Source organism: Pyxicephalus adspersus, chromosome 8 (assembly GCF_032062135.1).
Source record: "Pyxicephalus adspersus chromosome 8, UCB_Pads_2.0, whole genome shotgun sequence".
Lineage (NCBI taxonomy): Eukaryota > Metazoa > Chordata > Amphibia > Anura > Pyxicephalidae > Pyxicephalus > Pyxicephalus adspersus.
In genome coordinates this window covers 28,944,448-28,963,738 of record NC_092865.1, presented here as the reverse complement: position 1 = coordinate 28,963,738, position 19,291 = coordinate 28,944,448, and the positions used below count along the sequence as shown (strand labels likewise).

At 39.1% G+C, this 19,291-nt stretch overlaps 2 protein-coding genes across 2 annotated transcripts in view; one reads left to right on the top strand and one right to left on the bottom strand.

Moving 5' to 3' along the window:
- GLMN (glomulin, FKBP associated protein) overlaps positions 1 to 4,980 on the bottom strand; it is a 34,545-nt gene extending 29,565 nt beyond the window's left edge. The window contains exons 1-3 of the mRNA XM_072419885.1: positions 4,728 to 4,980; positions 3,325 to 3,400; positions 1,728 to 1,853 (exon numbers count right to left, since the gene is read on the bottom strand). Of these exons, the coding sequence (XP_072275986.1) occupies positions 1,728 to 1,853; positions 3,325 to 3,360 (162 nt within the window). The 5' untranslated portion in view covers positions 3,361 to 3,400; positions 4,728 to 4,980. The remainder of the gene's footprint in view (positions 1 to 1,727; positions 1,854 to 3,324; positions 3,401 to 4,727) is intronic.
- A 152-nt stretch (positions 4,981 to 5,132) lies between these two features.
- RPAP2 (RNA polymerase II associated protein 2) overlaps positions 5,133 to 19,291 on the top strand; it is a 39,944-nt gene continuing 25,785 nt past the window's right edge. Inside the window, exons 1-8 of the mRNA XM_072419884.1 lie at positions 5,133 to 5,256; positions 8,751 to 8,796; positions 9,093 to 9,207; positions 9,979 to 10,077; positions 11,455 to 11,520; positions 12,486 to 12,574; positions 14,192 to 14,227; positions 17,997 to 18,915. Of these exons, the coding sequence (XP_072275985.1) occupies positions 5,202 to 5,256; positions 8,751 to 8,796; positions 9,093 to 9,207; positions 9,979 to 10,077; positions 11,455 to 11,520; positions 12,486 to 12,574; positions 14,192 to 14,227; positions 17,997 to 18,915 (1,425 nt within the window). The 5' untranslated portion in view covers positions 5,133 to 5,201. The remainder of the gene's footprint in view (positions 5,257 to 8,750; positions 8,797 to 9,092; positions 9,208 to 9,978; positions 10,078 to 11,454; positions 11,521 to 12,485; positions 12,575 to 14,191; positions 14,228 to 17,996; positions 18,916 to 19,291) is intronic.

Genomic DNA, 19,291 nt, shown 5'->3' with positions numbered 1-19,291 from the left:
AGATCCCTCAGTGGCAGCACAGTGGTTGAAAATCACTGTTATATAAGGTCTGACTTGAAAAGTTGCAGGTTGCCAAATCTATGAACCCTGAAACATTGATGCTGCATGAGCATATATTTCGGCACTGCAAGGGACCCCCGTATAGCACAACTGTTTGAGGGTATAAATGAGATGCAATTGATGGAAGGCCTCACGGCCTCTCTGGTGGAGGCAGTCACCGGACAAAGATGGTTTTACTGGACCATGTTCTTTGACTCTGGGGAATATTTGCAGGCATTCTCTTCGGATACATTTATATAATTCGGATACAATTATGGAAGGGTCTGAAATGCAAGTTATAGAAGATCTTGAAATACAGACTTTTTCTAGGTTGTGTGGGTGATGGGGGGGAGCCATCTAGGTCATTTTCCCATGCTATCTTTAAGCGTGGAGAACAAGATGACTTCCATTGGGATGACTGGGCGTTTGTATCTGGATCATAGCTGTAGACACAGGAGTCATCTTGGTAGTGATCTTGGTAGTTCATTGGCAGCGATTTGAAGCCATTTCTAGCAACTGCAGAATGATTTTTCTTCTGCTCTGTTAGCGAAAACCACAAGACGTATTTTGTCATGACACATTTTATGCCAAGATCCTGCCTCAAAATCTTGGGCACAGTATTTTTTTTTTTTAATCCTCATGTCAGCTTTAGGTTCTTGCACTGTCATATACCAATCTTTGTTGAATGCAGACCATACCCGTTCAATATTCTCAGGTGTTCTGCTTGTTGCAGGCCTACCAGGGAATGAATCACATTTAACAGATTCTCAACCATCTTTCAAGAGTTTGTGCCACACTTTTTTTCCCCCTGAAAGCCTTCTGAATCATTTGAATAGTTTCTGTGGAGATTGTTCCTGCTTAAGAATTCGATAGACATTTGTTACTCTATGTTGTCACTTGTTTTGAATTCAGCAGCCACACAGTACACAAGTTCACTCAACAGTGACCAGGCCCCTACTGACTAGTACAGTGAAGTCTTCATTGTTCATAAAAGCACAATGCTGTGACATCGATGTCACACAAACCATCTTCATAGTTGGACTACAGATAATGCTTTGATTTGGTACTATTTATTAAAACATATATATATATATATATATATATATATACACACACACACATACATGACAGTGCGAAATGCACAAATGTATGCAACAAAAGCCTCTGTTTGCTGGAAAATTTTTGTATTGTTTATTCTGTGCAAATAATTTTTCCATGGGCAACTTGATGTAGAAGAAGATATAAATTGTTAAGCGTTGAGTGTGTATCTTACATATCCAGCAGACCTTACAGCAGGTTTCCAGTACTACCAACACCCTTCAGAACACATGTGCGGAACTTTCTTCTCAACTATTGTCTCACGAGGCTGTCCTGGAACGTCAGGCTGCCCAAATTCAGATGCTGTACTTAATGCAAGATGACGCGGAGAATCGCAACAGACGCAATAATATTCGTATACGCGGGTTGCCAGAAACAGTACCTAATTCTGAGTTGTACAATGCTGCATATACTATTTTTGCTCAGTTACTGGCGATCCCCCCAGAAGTAGACATCTGGGGGGATTACATGTGAGTTGTTTATACATATTGATTTTGTATATATATATATATACCATCAGCCATATGCCCATGCTTCACAAACACAATGTTATATTACTCTAGGATTCCCATAATCCTATCACATCTGACCTGGTTTTTCTCATCTTGGATTATCTCCAGCACTGCTGTCAGTTCCTCCTCCTCTAGGCACTTCTGACAAGACACCAGAAACACATTTGTGTCTTCTTCTTTTAGATCATCTTCTGAAAGGTTTTGCTGAAAAAAAATTGAATGTCATTTTTTGCATACAAAATATAATGCTTACCATCAGTCCCTGTTCAAGAGAAGCTTACAATCAATATAAAAATAAATCAAATTATTTTTTATTGTAACAAGAGCAATGGGGAAAGAAAAAAGTGAATGCACAATCTGTATGCATATAGGAGCCCTGGGCCACACTGTACAGGGCACTTACATGAAGCAGCGTGCTTCATGTAAGTGATTCAATAAATGGGACACTGGCATACACAAAATGTTGTATATTTCACCAAAGTATGCTCCATTGTGAAGTGCAATTAAACACATTCCCTGTTATCATCAACATTTATGGTTCTGGATGCTTCTGCACATAAAGGACATGAATATACATTTATCAAACCTAACTGAGAATACCACAAATCTATATTTCCAGAGCCCTTCTTTTTTCTTCAAGCTGATGTACACATTTGTCCAATCTCAAACACAGATTTAGGCATACACAGCTGCCAGACTATTCATGCTCCATAATATATTAGGGACTGAACTTGTAAGCTAATATGGATGAGTGTGCTGCTCATGTGATAATAATGTGTTGAAAGCCATGAAATTTGGAAGGTGTTGAAAGTCCTGAAATATGGACAAAAAGATTGAGGAAGAATATGGACCCAGTGTTCTCCCCAGCCCCTTTTAACTGGGCGCACCACCCGGCTGTTGGAGTGGTTACTGAAGAGTTCGGTCACAATACAGAAGCTGTTCTTCCCACCCTGCTTAAAAAATTTCACACCAAACCCCTAAAATACAGACATTATAGGGAATTATGAAAAAGGGACATTACAGATGTTAGATGGAAGAACATAAAATATGACATTATGGAATATCGTGAAATACAGATGTTATAAAAGATCATGAAATACAGACATTTTCCTAGGCTCTGATAGTATATAGTCACGTCACTAGCTGTGCCTCAAAGGGCTCACAATCTAATGTCCCTACCATCGTCATATGTCTTTCACAGTCTAAGGCTATGTACATACTTGCAATGCTTCTCGTCCGATATCGGATGAGAATCTGCCGTGTGTACAATGCCCGTCATCCATCGTCCAAACAACCATCCTGGCAGATCCACGGACGCTGGACGATCGTAATAGAAGCGAAGGGGGAGAGTGCGCAGCGGGGTGCCGCTCCATCGTTTTCTTCCTCCCCACTCCATACAGCAGAACGGTGCTATATGTACAGCACTCAGTCATGCATCGTGCAGTCCAATTATTGCACGTGTGTATCCAGCTTACGACCAATTTGTTTTTTTCTTTTAGGGGGAAGCCAATTTTTGGCCAATATCAAAGACACTATAATATGGACAATATAGAAGTCAATGAAAGGGAACAGTTGAGTTAGCTATTTAAAGCTCATTGCTAGCACCCCCATTTGCTGTTATCCACTCAGAAAATGAAGAGAATCTACAACTTAATGAGAAGTTGGCAATACTTACAAATTTTTGAATTAGGACTTGAAGATCAGCTGCCATTGTGTCCTGAAGGTACAAGTACTGAAGCTGACAAGGGAATCTGAGAATAGAATTAAATGGTCAGATTTAATTTGGCACTATTACCATTGTATATAAAATATGTTAAATATACTATGATGAGACAAAACATTGTATTTACTTTTAAAAAGAGAGTGAACTAGCTTTAAGTCTGTATGCCAACCCAACAAAACTCAATAAGTGAGCATAGAAACAGCATACAAATACAATTTCTAGTGGCGTGTGTGAAGCCACATCAGATCACAGTTGATGGAAACAATGTTTTGTGATTGTTTCCACTGACCGATGAGCACTGTACACACAATGGGGCTGATTTATCAAAGTTTTCCAAAACTGGAGAAGACAGACTACCAAGGGAGAAGCTGAGTGATCCAGCAAACTTTAAAACCATTTGCTATTCTTTGACAAATGTTTTCAATCCTGGATCACATCCATTTCAGGTTTGCTGGATTACTCGGGTTTTCCATCTGCTCCAGTCTTGGAGAACTTTGATAAATCAGGCCCAGTACTTTTCTGTTCTACAAAGGAGGAGGACAAGCAAGTAGCAGCCTGCAGAATCGCTCATCTCAGACAACAATCATCTGACAGTTTAAGGTTTAGGACCTCAAGATTTCTGTCTGTGTTCCAACTGCATCACAATAAAGTGTATTAGCCAAAACAAGAAGTACAGTATGTAGAAATCGGACAAAAAAACATAAGGGTAAGGATAAATGTAAAGAAAACTTGTCCTGTTAGCCCTCAGGTTCTGACCTAACGTATCCAACCCTCAATAAATGCCTCCATCAGAAGGTAAAGGTGTGAATGTTTACTTTCATAGATGTTCCATAGATGACTGGGGACCCATAAAAGTCTATAGATCTGTGCAGGAACATCAGAACAAAGGAACCATAACCCCTGGATCTCAGAAAGAACTTAACTTAAGCTGGGCGGAAAGGAGCTGTAGGCAGGTGGCAGTTTTGACCCAACTTTTCAGTAACTGTCCGGGTGTTTACAAAAAAGTGCTGGGTGGTGCGCCCGGCTAAAAGAGGTCAGGGACAACACCGCATCTATGGAAAGGGTGGCATTGTTTAGATCAGGGGAATTGGGCAAACAGCAGAAAGTTAATTTATTTTATCCTGAGCCACTATAATGAACTGCCATGTCACCTATCACAGGAGAGCGCATGCATATAGACAGGAAGTAGTCAGGACCAGGCTGAATGAGATCCGCTGCAATGGAAAATGTTTATGATACACAGAGTTCTAGCAAGATAAATGTCATTCATTCAGCATTTAGCACTTTCAATTAGCATAAGGTGTAATTATAAAAGGAATATAGGTGCAGCTACATGAAAATAATTAATTGCATACCAGTCCTATGGGTAGAGATGGCTCTGCTCCTCACTATGCATGGTGAAAATCTCAGAATGGCCTCCCTGTTCGATGACTACACAGCTCTGCTTCCTCTTATCTCCTGCAGGTAATGGAAATGATGGTTGTTGTAGTGTGCGGCTCCTCAGCCTTTGGATAGAAGAAGCTGCACTGTCACAGAGAACACATACAGCTCTCTCTGTATCAGGCTTGGACCGCTGTGCGTTCCACATCTCAATCAGTTTCCGGCTACACAAACGAGGCTTGGAACGCATAGTACGACCTACTACGCATGTCTGAAAATATGCATATGGTGGGGGGCGTGCATTGACTTCATCCAGCCTATTGCGCATGTCTGAAACTATGCATGGAGGCTTGCAATGACCACTTCCAGTTTACTGCGCATGTCTAGAACTCGCAATAGAGGCCTGGAACGCACAAACACGGAAGTCCATAAACACTGCGAGGCGAACCATGGCGGAGCGGAGAAAGTCCGACAAAACCCGCCAGCCTCTTATAAAGAGTCCGGGTGAGATGTCTCCTGGGGAGTGTTGTTATTATATCTTAGTATTATTAGTTTATTAAACGTCTCCTCCTGCACTGCATTACAATTTGTATTTTCCTACTGTGATGCTGCTGGTAATGCGATTGGAATCACAGGGACCTTTAAAGATTGACATGCGTTGAATATTTGGTGAATGTTTTATAAATATGCCCTCAAGTCATTCTCAGTCATTGTCCTCTGCTGGTTGTTAAATTGGAACTAAACTTGTGTCTGGTGACCTCCTGCCATAAATCAGTAAATATTTTATCAAACAGAAGACTACAATATTGTAGAACTTTTTGGCACAGAGGGGATTTTAAGGTGTCATTAGAAACAAGAACATTTCTGTGTGTTTAAAACTTGATTCAATCATTTATTTTAACATCTTTAACCAACTTTGTGGGCTGAATGTTAAGTATTATTCAATGTCAAAGTGGTACATTTAAAAATACTTAATATTTTACATTTTCTGCCTGGTCTCGCCCCACAGCCGCACCCTCACACTGCCCGGCGGGCATCTTCGTCCCCTGGCCTCACGTCCCTAACGTTCACATGCCAGGGATGCAACGGGCACGTGGGGACCAGGTAAGACTAAAGAGGAAGTAAACTGAAAAACGCTGAAAACAAAAAAAAAAAAAATCCACTAACTTTCAATCCCGCAGCGCAGTCGAACAGTCCGAAGGTCTCCATCAGGTCCTACGTCGTCCTGGCATCCGTCTCTAAACCGCCGTGCTGGGTTCTTCTTCCTACGTCACCTACGTTCTTCTTCTGGGTTCTTCTTCCTACGTCACCCCACCCAGGTGCGAGATCGGGTGGTGTAGGATGGAAAAGAAACTTGCCGATCTCACTGCACATACGTGAGATCGGCAAATTTTTCTCTTTTCACGTATGTGCAGAAGAAGCACCCAAGAGCCTCCCGGGATGTGTGACTTAGGTATCCTGGGAGGTTTTGGGCTCCATTCATTCTGGATCGCCTAGGTGATAAAAAAATAGGGGGCGGTGCTGCACCCTTTTTTTAATATTAAAAAGGGTATTGCACTTAAAAAACAAACAGAATTTTTACGTTCCATAAAAGGGTTGTCAAATTTAGGTCTGCTTTAAAAACTCCCTTGCAATTCAGCCACACGTGGGGTTACCGCTTTTGATACTAAGGATTAACCCTGCGTCACACTTGAGATTACCCCCAGGCAGGTAAAACATATTAAAACAACAAAAAGATAAACATGATATAGAGCAATTTTAAACCATTTCCTCCTACCTAATAAGGGCCTAAACTAAATTTAAGACTAATCATCAGTAAATATGCATAGAATACTTGTGGATCATAGCACATAATTAGCCTGTGCAGTAGCCCCAGATGCATGGAAGGCGCCATCTTTCCTGCCGGCTCCATGGAGGAGTATGTTATTGGATGAAGTAACTTGTGCCGAGTCCTAAATTACATGGTGCATGTGTCGTACAGTTTAGAGCCTAAATAAAAACCCACCAAGAGCCAGGGAGTTAGTTTCTTGATGCATCCCTTGCACTGGTGGACAGGAAGAGGAATACGTCCTCCTCCTATTGGTGGTTAGGAGGAGTAGGTGTGTGTCCCTTGTATTGGTGGGCAGGAGGAGGAGGAGGAATGCTTCCCTTGTATTGGGGGTCAGAGGGAGGAGGAATGCGTCCCTTGTATTGGGGGTCAGGAGGAGGAGGAATGCGTCCCTTGTATTGGGGGTCAGGAGGAGGAGGAATGCCTCCCTTGTATTGGGGGTCAGGAGGAGGAGGAGTGCGTCCCTTGTATTGGGGGTCAGGAGGAGGAGGAATGCATCCCTTGTATTGGTGGTTAGGAGGAGGAGGAATGCGTCCCTTGTATTGGTGGTCAGGAAAAGGAGGAATGTTCCCTTGTATTGTTGGTTAAGTGGAGGAAGAATGCATACCTTGTATTGGTGATCAGGAGGAGGAGTGTGTCCCTTGTATTGGTAGTCAGGAGGAGGATACGTGGTACAGTTTAGACCTTAAACAAAAACCCACCAGAAGCCAAGGAGTTTAGTTTCTTAAGAAGATGCATCCCTTGCACTGGTGGACAGGAAGAGGAATACATCCTCCTCCTATTGGTGGTTAGGAGGAGGAGTACGTCCCTTGTACTGGTGGTTAGGAGGAGGAGAAATGTGTCCCTTGTATTGGTGGTCAGGAGGAAGAGGAGTGTGTCCCTTGTATTGGTGGTTAGAAGAAGGATGAGTGTGTCCCTTGTATTGGTGGTCAGGAGGAGGAAGAATGCATCTCTTGTATTGGTGGTGAGGAGGAGGAGTGTGTCCCTTGTATTGGTGGTCAGGAGGAGGATGCATCGTACAGTTTAGAGCAGGGGTCAGCAAACTCCCGCCTCCCTCCGGCAGGGAGCGGCAACCCGCGGCTCTTGAGCATCCTTGTTATGCCTCCCTTTCCCTATTTACCCCGGCCGGCGTTACCACTTCAGCCGCCCGGGTGAGGGGACATTCCCTCTCCTCCCTATGTGTTGCAGAGGAGAGGGATTTCCATTCAGGGGCGTTCCTGGTGGGGGCGGAGCCATCAACGCAGGACTCAACAGAGAGTCCGGTCTAGTGTGCCTTCTTGACCTCCTAAAATGACCTAGTAGCCCAAAAAGTTTGCTGACCTCTGGTTTAGATCTTTAACAAAAACCCACCAGAAGCCAGCGAGTTAGTTTCTTGATGCATCCCTTGCACTGGTGGACAGGAATGGTGGTCAGGAGGAGGAGGAATGCGTCCATTGTATTGGTGGCCAGGAGGAGGTGGAGTGCGTCCCTTGTATTGGGGGGCAGGAGGAGGTGGAGTGCGTCCCTTGTATTGGGGGGCAGGAGGAGGACTTTTCTTGTATTGTTGATCGGGAGGAGGAGGAATTTGTCAGGTCCTGTACCAGTCATCGTTTGTGGACCCACTGTACAGGGTAAATATGTATAACCAGGAAGTATTCTATGCATACTTGCTGATTATGGCAGAACCCCACAATACACTTATAAGCTTAGTTCTACTTTAACAACCAGCAGAGGAACCTAGTTGAGAATGACTGACTTGATGGCATATTTATAAAGCATTTGAATTTACCAAATGTTCACTGCAGGTAAATCTTTGAGGTTCATGTGTTTGCCCTATTTAATGTACAGCGCTGCGTAATATGTTGGCGCTATATAAATCCTGTTTAATAATAATAATAATAATATGGTAAATGTTCAGTGAAAGTCATATTCTCTGCTTTATAAATATGACCTTTAAGTGTGTTTAATATATGGGGAAAGGAGTGATTCAGAATAAGCAGGCCCTGCATTCTCCACTCTACTACAATTATCACGCTTTGGCACGTTGCACTTTTCTTTTTTATTTAGATGTTTCACTATGTCCTTAGTATGTCTAAGAAACAATTTGGAATTTCAATTTCTGGTTTTAAAGTGAAAGATGCTGTTGGTATGTTAATTTTTTGCTGACAAATATATATATATAATTTATTAGGTAATGTACCGATCAGTGACTTGAAAAGCGAGGATGCAGCAAAGAGGTAAGGTATTTTTCAGTTCTTTAATGTTAGAGGCAAAACAGAAATAACACACACTGATCACAGAGTAAAGATAACTGTACAACATTGCATATACTCATCCTATCAAGAAGGGCAGAACCCAAATATTTTTCCTTTTGACATTCGCGTTTATATGGATCTGGATAATCTGGTATTCTGTTTCTGACTATGTCATCTGTACATCAAGTGTGAATGTTTTATGAGTGGATTCACTTGGTATGAACAATGTAAATAGAATATATTTTTAATAATAACGGGTATTTTATTTAACTTCACAGAAAAGCTGCTCTAGAACGTGCTATTAGAAACAAGGTCGAAACTGAGAAAAGAGCTCACCAGATTGTTGAACGTCTCTTAGAAAACAACATCACAGCTGACTTCCTTTTAGACTGTGTAAGTATCAGTAACTTTTTTTGTACAATTGTAGCACTTTGTGAGTCTAAACTGTGGGCCGCATCCATGAAGATTTCCTCCCACTTCCTGTTGTATTGGATTGGAATTAAATGCAAATTGGCAAAATGGTTCACGGAAAGCCTAAAATAAAATTTAAGGGGAATGATTAAGAGAAATAATTTTTGCGAATAAAAAAAAAAATATATATATATATATATATATATATATATATATGTCTAGACATACACTATACCTTTCCAGTAGTGTCTTGAAACATCACTGATTTTCTGCTTTCTGGCCACCTCAAGTATCTAACAGGTTGAATGAGTTCATTACCACTTTCTTGGCTGCATACAGGTTTCCTGTATTCAAGAGTTATTCCTTTAGTATACACCAGACATTGGATAAAACCCCCATTGTGATTATTTAACATACATTTGTAATAAAAGCACATTACATTCATTAGAACTCATGTTTCTTTGCTTTAGTCTCAGTGCAGACTTCCAGAAGGGACAGCGAACTGCCTACAGAAGCAGATATTGAAAATTTAAATATCTTAGCAGATGCTAAGAAAAGAATCTGTCAAAACATTTGAATGAAAATGGCATTTTAGTAGAATATTGTTTTTTGTATTACATTCATTCCCTTTAATATGCTAGCAAAAGTATGAACGCAACCGTTCTGAAGAGATCTAGTTATAAATATCTTCCCTAATCTGCCTATATATATAATGCTAATGTAAACACAGATTTGTCCCCTCATCTTTTGCAGGCACAGTATATTTCTCCATCTCATTATAAGGATGTTGTTGAAGAAAGATCGATTGTCAAGCAATGTGGATACCCTATATGTAATAAGATGCTTCAAAATGTAAGCTTCCCTTTCTTACTGTGTACATTAGCTTTTTCATCACAGACAAATGAAATATAACTTTTTGTATTTTCAAAACAAACAGTTATGATATTACTATAATTTTGCATATATTCAACATTTTATATAGTGTACTCATTTCCAAAAAATAGTCTAGAAGGTATAGGAGAACGGAAAACATTTGTAATAAGAGACAATTTGGGGGTGTTACTGACCTCCTAAAACTGCCAGTTGTTTCAGAATCAATGACCTAAAACAAACATGCAGCAAATAAATGTCAAGCAATTGTCAGAATTCCCTATCACTATATTATTATGCAGTCAGTGAGCCAGCAAGTTTCTAAGTCAAAGCAATTGGACAGCCAGATATCTTACATTTAACTAGCAGAGGTCTGCAGTGGTGTTTTTTAATGTCCTCTTATGACAGTTTTTCCTTAGGATAAAATATATGTTTACATGTTAGTCCGATTAACCACCTGGGCGTTTCACTGATGTCTGGATTTCATTACCAAAAGCGGTACACTGTTTTTCATGAAATTTTTTTTTTTAAATTGTAGACCTGTAACTTACAGAAATATGTGCGAACAAGGGTCTAGTAGATATCCTGAATATAATAAAGTTTGAAACACACAATCATGTAAAAAAAAAAAAAAAATAACTTTAATAATAAAATTAAATAAAAAACACAAGAATCAGCTAAACAAGAATGCATAAAACACCTCCCTAGTGTGGTAAATTTTAAAACAGAGTCTGTCACATACCTATAGACAAAACCACATAAATATGTTTTGTATTTTGTATTGGATTGGATACAGGACTTTGTATTGAATCCAATACAAAATATTTGAATTTCCTGCTACGACCCTCGTCGACGGGCGTATGCACTGACATCATCAGGAATGAGGAGGAACGCTGAGTGTTCTAATTCTTTCATACAATTATATAAAGATTTCTTTGTATTGGACTCAATACTGCTTTTTTGTATTGAGTTCGATACAAAGTGATTTGAATTTCCCGCCCCGCCTCCCGCCCGCACCGACGCTTGCAGCGACGTCACCTGGGAAACCCCAGAGATCGTCACTGCAAACGCCGGGTGAAGACTGAAGAGAGAAGACTACTCCGGAGGAGCTGCGTGGACAAGGTAGGTATTTTTTTTCAGTTGTAATCCGATTGTAATACAATGTTGTATGACAATCGGATTGCACTGTAACGCGTGTTTCTATTTTTAGCTACGCGGAACCTGATTCAGGGTAAACGATTGTAGCAAGTTTTCTTACCCCGAACCAGGTTCGGGCTAACCGCCCAGGTGGTTAAGTTTTATTAATATAAACTTTGTTGTGTCTTGAATGGTATAACCTCAAACATTTTGTTTTCATAGGTACCCCAACAGAAGTTCAAAATTTCTACTAGAACAAACAAGGTTTATGACATCACGGAAAGAAAGGTAATTTCCATGATAGAATAATGAATTGAAGCAGAACTTTTATTTTTCCGTTGAACATTATAGCTGAGCTTCCAGCAAACCACTAAATACACAAAGTACATATAAATATTGTTTTACCTGACAAAAGATTGTAGATTGTGATGTAGAGACCGCTGCCAGACAGCATAATTGGGTCTGACACAGTCACACAGCTACAGCAGGACTTGGGCACAGCTGTAATATGATGATTTGGACGGCTAACAAGAAGCAGCACACTGTGAGGCCAAACCTTTTACCTGTACTGCCCTCTTCGTAGTACAGCAATGATGGCATGTTAACTGCCAGCACATTTGTACTGATGCAAAGCCTACCAGTACTGGTCTCACCTCTTCCTATCTGATTGTTGCTTTGCAACAACTTTTCCCAAACCCTAGGCTTAAAATCACTGCTTTACTAACTAAAGGATTATTTCCAGCCCCCTGCTACTTCAGCCACCCTCTGCTGTACAAATTCTGATTACATTATATGTAGCATACTAGTATCTTGTGAGAATCATCAGCATCTGCTGTCACATATGGGCTGACTACAAAATATGTATATTACATTTTTTTTATACACATATGATGATATGATCATATTAATGCTGTTACAATAGTTAGTACCTCATTTTTCCTATCCAACCTTTTTACAAAGTTCTCTTCCTAAACTTTTCTGTTCTCTACTATGTTACTTGGTGTGACAAGTGGATACTTTTTTATGATGAACTTGTATTGAAAATAATGGGTGAAAACAGCATGCCTTCTGACTTCTAGTCACACAATAACATTGACATACCCAAAGTAATGTAAGATGACTCAGTATTTAGGTTCCAATAATAAAATAAACTGGCTAAATGTTTTCAAAAAATGGTTTTAAGCTGTTTGAAATATCCTATAAATTGTATTTAGGTTAAATGTATGGTTTTGTAAATAATAATATCTTTTCAGTGTTTCTGCAGTGATTTTTGCTACAGAGCGTCTAAGTACTATGAAGCTCAGGTTCCTAAAACCCCAGTGTGGTCCAGAGAAGGCGAAAGGTAATTGTGTGGGATGTGCACAGTATTTGTTAGGCTTTACTGTGAAAAAATGTATTGGTGGTAGCAGTTACATTTTCATACCAAGGTGACAAACAACAACAGCATATCCAACGTCCAAAATACTTCTTTATTTGCAAATTTACCTTCTCAGTGATTAGTATGACCTGCACAACTAAAGTTTTCTTTTTTATGCAAAATTTCAGAAATTGCAAGGTAATCATAGTTCATGTATGGATTCTTGCAAAACGATATGCCTTATTAACCTCCTTATCCGTAATCCGGAGTGTGGCTCGGGTTGAGTTATCCATACCAAAAGCGGTAACCCCAGGCCACACTCGGGGTGGAATTGCCAGGGACTTTGAACAGCTAACCTGTCCTCCAACAGTGCCTGCGGCATCTTCCAGCGATGCCCAGGATCTTCTTCCCCTGGGGATGCCCGCCGATCATCTGTGTAACCTGGCGATGCCCGGCCAGCATCTGCTTCCCCGCCGTGTGAACGTAGGGGACGCGAGGCCAGGGAAAGCAGTTGCCGGCCGGGCATCTCATGAGCGTGTGGCTGGGTGGCGGGACCAGGCGGGAAATGTAAAATACTAAGTATTTTTAAATGTACCGCTTTTACATTTAAAAATACTTAATACGCATACCACCAGGGAGGTTAATTCGGCTGTGAAGATCTTGGATCTGTACAGCCTCTTGGCTTTATCTGTGCTGGTATTGTAACAAAGTTGCAAAGGCTTTCCATACCTCCACCTCTTAGTATACCCTTAATACTTTTTCATTGGCATAAGAGCCAAAGCACCACACAGAACATTGTTGTCCAAGTGTCTGATTTGTGTGCAAAACTATTAATACCCTACAAGACAGACAGAATTTCCACAATTCCATGCTGTCTTAACAGATTGCAGTCCTCCACTGCACACACTTGCTCAGGACACTTCAAAATTAGCTTGCGGTTGTTATTTAAAGATTCATTGTGCCTAATGAATATTGGTTGGAAATTGACTTGATCACTATTAGCAAGGTGGTACCAGTAATGACACTCAAATGCATCCCTCCAACCTTTTAATTTTCACCAGTGTAATGAAATCACTCCTTTCATGCTGTTCTGATGGGGTGTTGGACATAGAAGGAGTATCCAACAGGAACCAGCATGAGGACCTCTAAGTTTGCACCCTGGTAACTGTATGATGCCTTCTTTTAAGGACATTCGTCTGGGGGGTGTAGGATAATTTATTTAAATAAAAGTAAAGCTTGTTGCTTTTTGCACACTAACTATTGCAAAATACCCCATGCACTCAATACCCCAACAATTCCTGTGCTACCCATTTTATATGTGAAATTGACACACAGATTGTTTCAAAAGCGAAAAAAAGATAGACAAACTTCTAGGTTTTACACTACAAAATGCAGAATCTTAACTTTTTTACCCAATCACAATGCAATTGTGCAATGCAACCACATGGTGGTGCTAAAGGTGTATTTTTTATATGGATTACTAAATTTGCAAAAGATTTAAATATATAGGATATAAATATATATGGAGGGTCAATTTATGTTCACGTGAAGGATATATAACCTCCACAAATTTACTTATAGTTTCTTTGGTTTTTTTTCCAGTCCTCCAGTCATTAAACTGCTCAAAGAAGGAAAGAGGTATGTTCTTATATGGGATTTTTGTGTATGTTGTTAATTTTGTTAGCTATGCGTCAGTTAGACTTTTTCTGTTTTGGACTCATCAATAACCATATTTGCAGAATGCATGTATACTGTCAGAAAAACAGAGGAGAAAAAAAAAAAACAGAAAATGTCATTATTAACCAAAATATGACATACAAGTAGATGGTTTTTGAAGTCCTTGAAGGTGATATGTATGCTTTTGCAGGAGAATGTATATTTATAAAGTAGGTAAATAGTTTTGTTAGATACAAACACTTTAAAACATACAGCATTTTGTTCTTTAGCTTTGAGGTCAATAAAGGAATTAGAGAACATAGAGGCAACCATTGCTGGCTTCTTCATTGCATATTGACAGCCTGGCAACCAGCATTCTTAGTAAGTTAGCAATATGCAGTATATCTCCTAGCACAGGTCTCCTTTAGCACCAATAGTTTAAGAGAATTATGTAGATATCTTTTGAAACGTGTGTATACTTATTTTAAAGGGCCATTGTTTCTGACAAACTCATCCACTGAAATACTGTTGGTAGGCAGGAGACACTACAGTTGTGCTGGTTAGAAAGTCAGCCTAATTCAACCTAAACTGAATGTATGTAATCCATTGCAACCAGATTCCAAGGGGCTTCTTACTTGTGGATTGTTTGGGCACTTTTCCAAATCTGTGCAGTGTAACTTGATGTATCTCCAGTTTTATGCAAACTTCTGAAGCAGAGTATTAGCCGTAATTAAGGAGCTACATAATACTTGCTGTTGATACCTCCATAATTCAGGATTTCTTGGCATGAAAGTGAGAAACAAAAGATGTGTTTGGGAATAGATCTGCTGCATTATAAACAAACTAGCCAGAAAGATTTCTGGACAATGAGATTAAGAATGTGGCTGAACCTTTAGCAGAAAATTTAGGTGTACATTTTTTTTTCACTTTGCATTTTGAGTGGAATATACTTTATCTACCATATATACTCAAGTATAAACCAAGATTTTTGGCCTGCAAAAATGCCAATAAAAAAGAATCTATCTATAAAAAATTATACTTGGGCCACTAGATGGTGCTGTATCCTCATGTAAAGTGTAAACAAACTCTTGCAGTCTGAAACTGTTTGTAACAGCACCATCTACTGGCAGCCAACAATAATCCACAAATGATCATTTAGGGCCAAGTAACCCATCATACCAAAAAATACAGAAAAATGTAACCTGTAAATTGGGGTGGGGGGGGATATAAAGCCCCACAACGTTCTTTAAAGTAATAGGAAGATATAAGACCGGTTATAATGTCTGTCAATAACTTACTTGAAGTGCAGTAAGAACACAAACACTGAACTTTCTTTCATTACCTTCGTCTTTCATTCCCTTCAATTTATTACTATGAGCATTAAACTGTACCTGTGCTAAAATGATAGTCATTAAAGTATTTACAAATTCTTAACCGTCTTCTTAACAGTTCTTCTTAACAGTTTGAAGAACTAATTTTTTTTTCTGAGCAAGGACATACCTTATTTTAGCCAAATAAATCAGCTAAATTGTAAACGTTCCTTTGTAAAATTTAGTATATATTTGAAACCAACTACTGGTGCATATATATACAAAACAAATCTGTATATTTACTTTTATGTAACATTTGTCAAAAGCATTCCTAAATTAAATGGATGAATAGACCAGATAGAGCTTTTAGACAATGTTTATATTTTGGATTCTGTTTTCTCTAAATCTACAAATAATTTCTTCCTATTGTTTCATCAAGTAAACATAAGTGTATTTTCTCTTAATCTATCAACCTTTGGTGATTAAAGCTCAGAACACTTCCTGTTTCTCCTTGCAAGGTCAGTTTGTTTGATCGGTATGATTTACTGTGCAGCTGCAGCGAACAAAACCTGTTGAAATCAGACACAAATACATGCTGTGTACACAATCTGCTCCCAATATTGCTAGCAAAAAAATCTAAAGTCATATTCATTAAATCTGCTGACAGTTTAATGCCAGATTTGTTTGTGCTGTCTTTTGGGGCCTAGCCACGTCAATCAATACATTTTATGTACTTGTGGTAGATACAGGGGGGATAAATCTGTAACTTGTACTGATATATTTATTATGACTGTGATTCCTGACACATCCTTGCTGAAGAATAGACAGGGAGCCACTACTATTGTCATTGTGATGAATGATTTAGTTCTTTTACTAGGTAATAGCAGCCAGATATTGATTGCAAATGTGAAAGTGTGTTTTATTTATTTGCAGGATAGGTTTATAAATGTATCTTCTTTTAATAGACTTTTCTTTCACTTGTCACCTAGTTACGCTAATTTAACATCAAGGAGGCAATTACTTGCTTGCTTTGAAAGAGTACAACCCTATATACAAACTTAGTTAAGATTTATCGAGGTATATTAAACTTATCCCCATCTTTTTGCCCACAAACCCTTTTCTCTTCTTCTTCAATGTATTCCTACATATTCCACTGATTAGAGATTAGAGACAGAGATAGGCAAACACAAGTGCCGGAGAGTTTGTCCAAAGATTTTTTTCAGGAACTTCTTAAGCACAATCAACATTCTATTTGTACTTTTTGCAAAGAGCAAAAATAGAGCATTATTGCCCAACGAAAATGAAGCTGAAAGGATTACAGTGGAAGCCCAATCAGAAAATGAGTGGGATCTGTTGTGCAGTGTTGCTGGATTGTTGTACAGTATACAATATGGCAGATTATCTATAACTAACATAACAAGGTCTTAATGGCATCAATTTGAGACGCTGAGATTACTTGGTATTTGCTGACATTCGTGCAGCAGTTGCCCTCTTTTTGAAATGCAATCAACCTTTTTCAAGCAGATTTTGCAATCCCATAGACTTGTGTGGTAATGCGAAACTTATTTGATGCCAACAAAAGACCTAACCTTTATAAATTATGTTGTACAATGAGAATGTAACTTATTGAAGACCAATTAAGATTTATTTTATTTTTTGTGTTTGAAATATTCAAAAAAATTATAATGTGTGACTTTTTACTAAGGATTACATATTGGTCTCTTTGTCCCACTCTGAATATTTGGTGATCAGGAAGATGTTTCTTGCAGAAAGGGACAGGCAATGTCCCACCTGCAATAACCATTCATACCTGTTAATGTGAATCTTTACATGAAAATTGTTGAAGACTGAAAAATATATGATCATTATTATTTAACCTTCTGATCGGCTCATTTCTGTCTGGATTTATATGTCTAAAAGCGATACATTGTTTTTCACGAAAATTTATTTTACAGTATAATAGGATGAGTTAAAAAAAGTTGGAAACACAAAATAATAAAAATATATAATACTCATACTATTATATTATACTATAAAATAAATGTTCATGCAAGACAATGTACTGCTTTTACACATTCAAAATCCACTGTATTGCAGTCAATACAGTTATTTTGTGTTGAATGCAATACAAATGGATTTTGAATTTCCTGCCCCGCCGGCAACTTACGCATTCACCAATGTCACCGGGAACTCCCTGGTAACTTATCGGGCGCAGAAGACGCGAAGCAAGAGAGAAGACGCGAAAGATAACGTGGGACGCCGGCGGATCAGGTAAGACTCGATTTACTATTTTTTCCCACAGGTTCACCTCCCGAGAGTATGACTCGGGGTTACCGCCCAGGAGGTTAATGTTTAGTTCATGCTGTGTAGTGTAGTTATTTATAGTAAAAAGGTACATTGTGATATCAAAATATAATACCAATTATTTGTATGTATTTTAGTGGCCATTCTGGAGAGGAAGTCAAACTAGCAGTCAGACGCATCAGACCATCAGAAATTGAGAAACCCAAGGACTCTACAAAAGATGGTGTCTCTAGTTCCTCTGACAACGAGACAGATGACAATGATCCACAGCAGGCCTTTGTGTCTTCTGTCATTTCCACTACAGATTCAAGCCTAGACAGATCTGAATCAACACCTGAAAATGTTCAAAATACCCACCAGGATGGAACTCCTGGCATGGTGGTTGAAGACCAGAATGTGTGGGAAATAGCAGAAAAAATGAATGTTTGTAGTATTAATGACCATGAGGGGACAGTTGACTGTCAGGGAAAAGACTCTAACAGAACTTCCAAAGATGTAACAGTCAACAGGACTGAGAATGTTCAGTCTGCAGGGGGTTTCATTGCAGACACTGCTGATGTGACTCAAAGAGCAGTAAGCAAACGTGGTGCCGAGCATCTACGGAAATTAATCTCGAAGTCCAGAAGTTCTCAGACAGCACTGAAGGACAAAATTCCTCCAGTGGCAATAAAAGGGAGCATGCTTGAAATCCTCACCAAGACACTGAATGAGTGGAAATCAGAAGAGACTTTGAAATATTTTTTCGGAAATAATTATGTGATAGAACCTTTAGTACCCAAAGACAAGGTTTCTGAGGCCAGTGACCAGACAGAGGAATTGGATGAGGATGATATTAGCTTTGAAGCTCATGAGGATATAAATGCATCACATTTAAATGACTGTTTACCTTTCCAAAATGAACAAAATGTGTCAAAACCTCTTCCAGATTTTGACAAACTTAAAGAAGAAACCGAAATGATGGAATTTCGAGTCCGTGAGTTTTTTAGAGGACATTATGTTTTGCCAGGAGAGTTGGCAAATGATCAGTTGGAGGAAAGAAAAAGTGCTTCAGAAAAGGTAAGTGCGCTGTCCTAAACAAGACAGATTTCAAATAATGCAGCATCTTAATAGGATCAATCTTATATTGTGTGACACATAAATATCTAATGAAGATACTTTTTAGTTTTCCTGTTCTCTATGGAACAGGCTTGACATTTATGTATATATAGCCATACTTGCCTGTAAAGCTCTACTGTGAACATTCACCACTATAAAGTTGCTGCTCTCTTACAATTACTTTTTAATTCTTTTTTATCTGTGCATAGACTTGTATTGTTTCTACTGTGTTGCACTTTTATTGATATGGAAAATGTTATTCTCAAAGTTCTTAGTCCTTTCCTTTTGCACCATAAGGTAAGCTAGGTTTTGTTCAACAAGCAGTGTTGTCATAGAT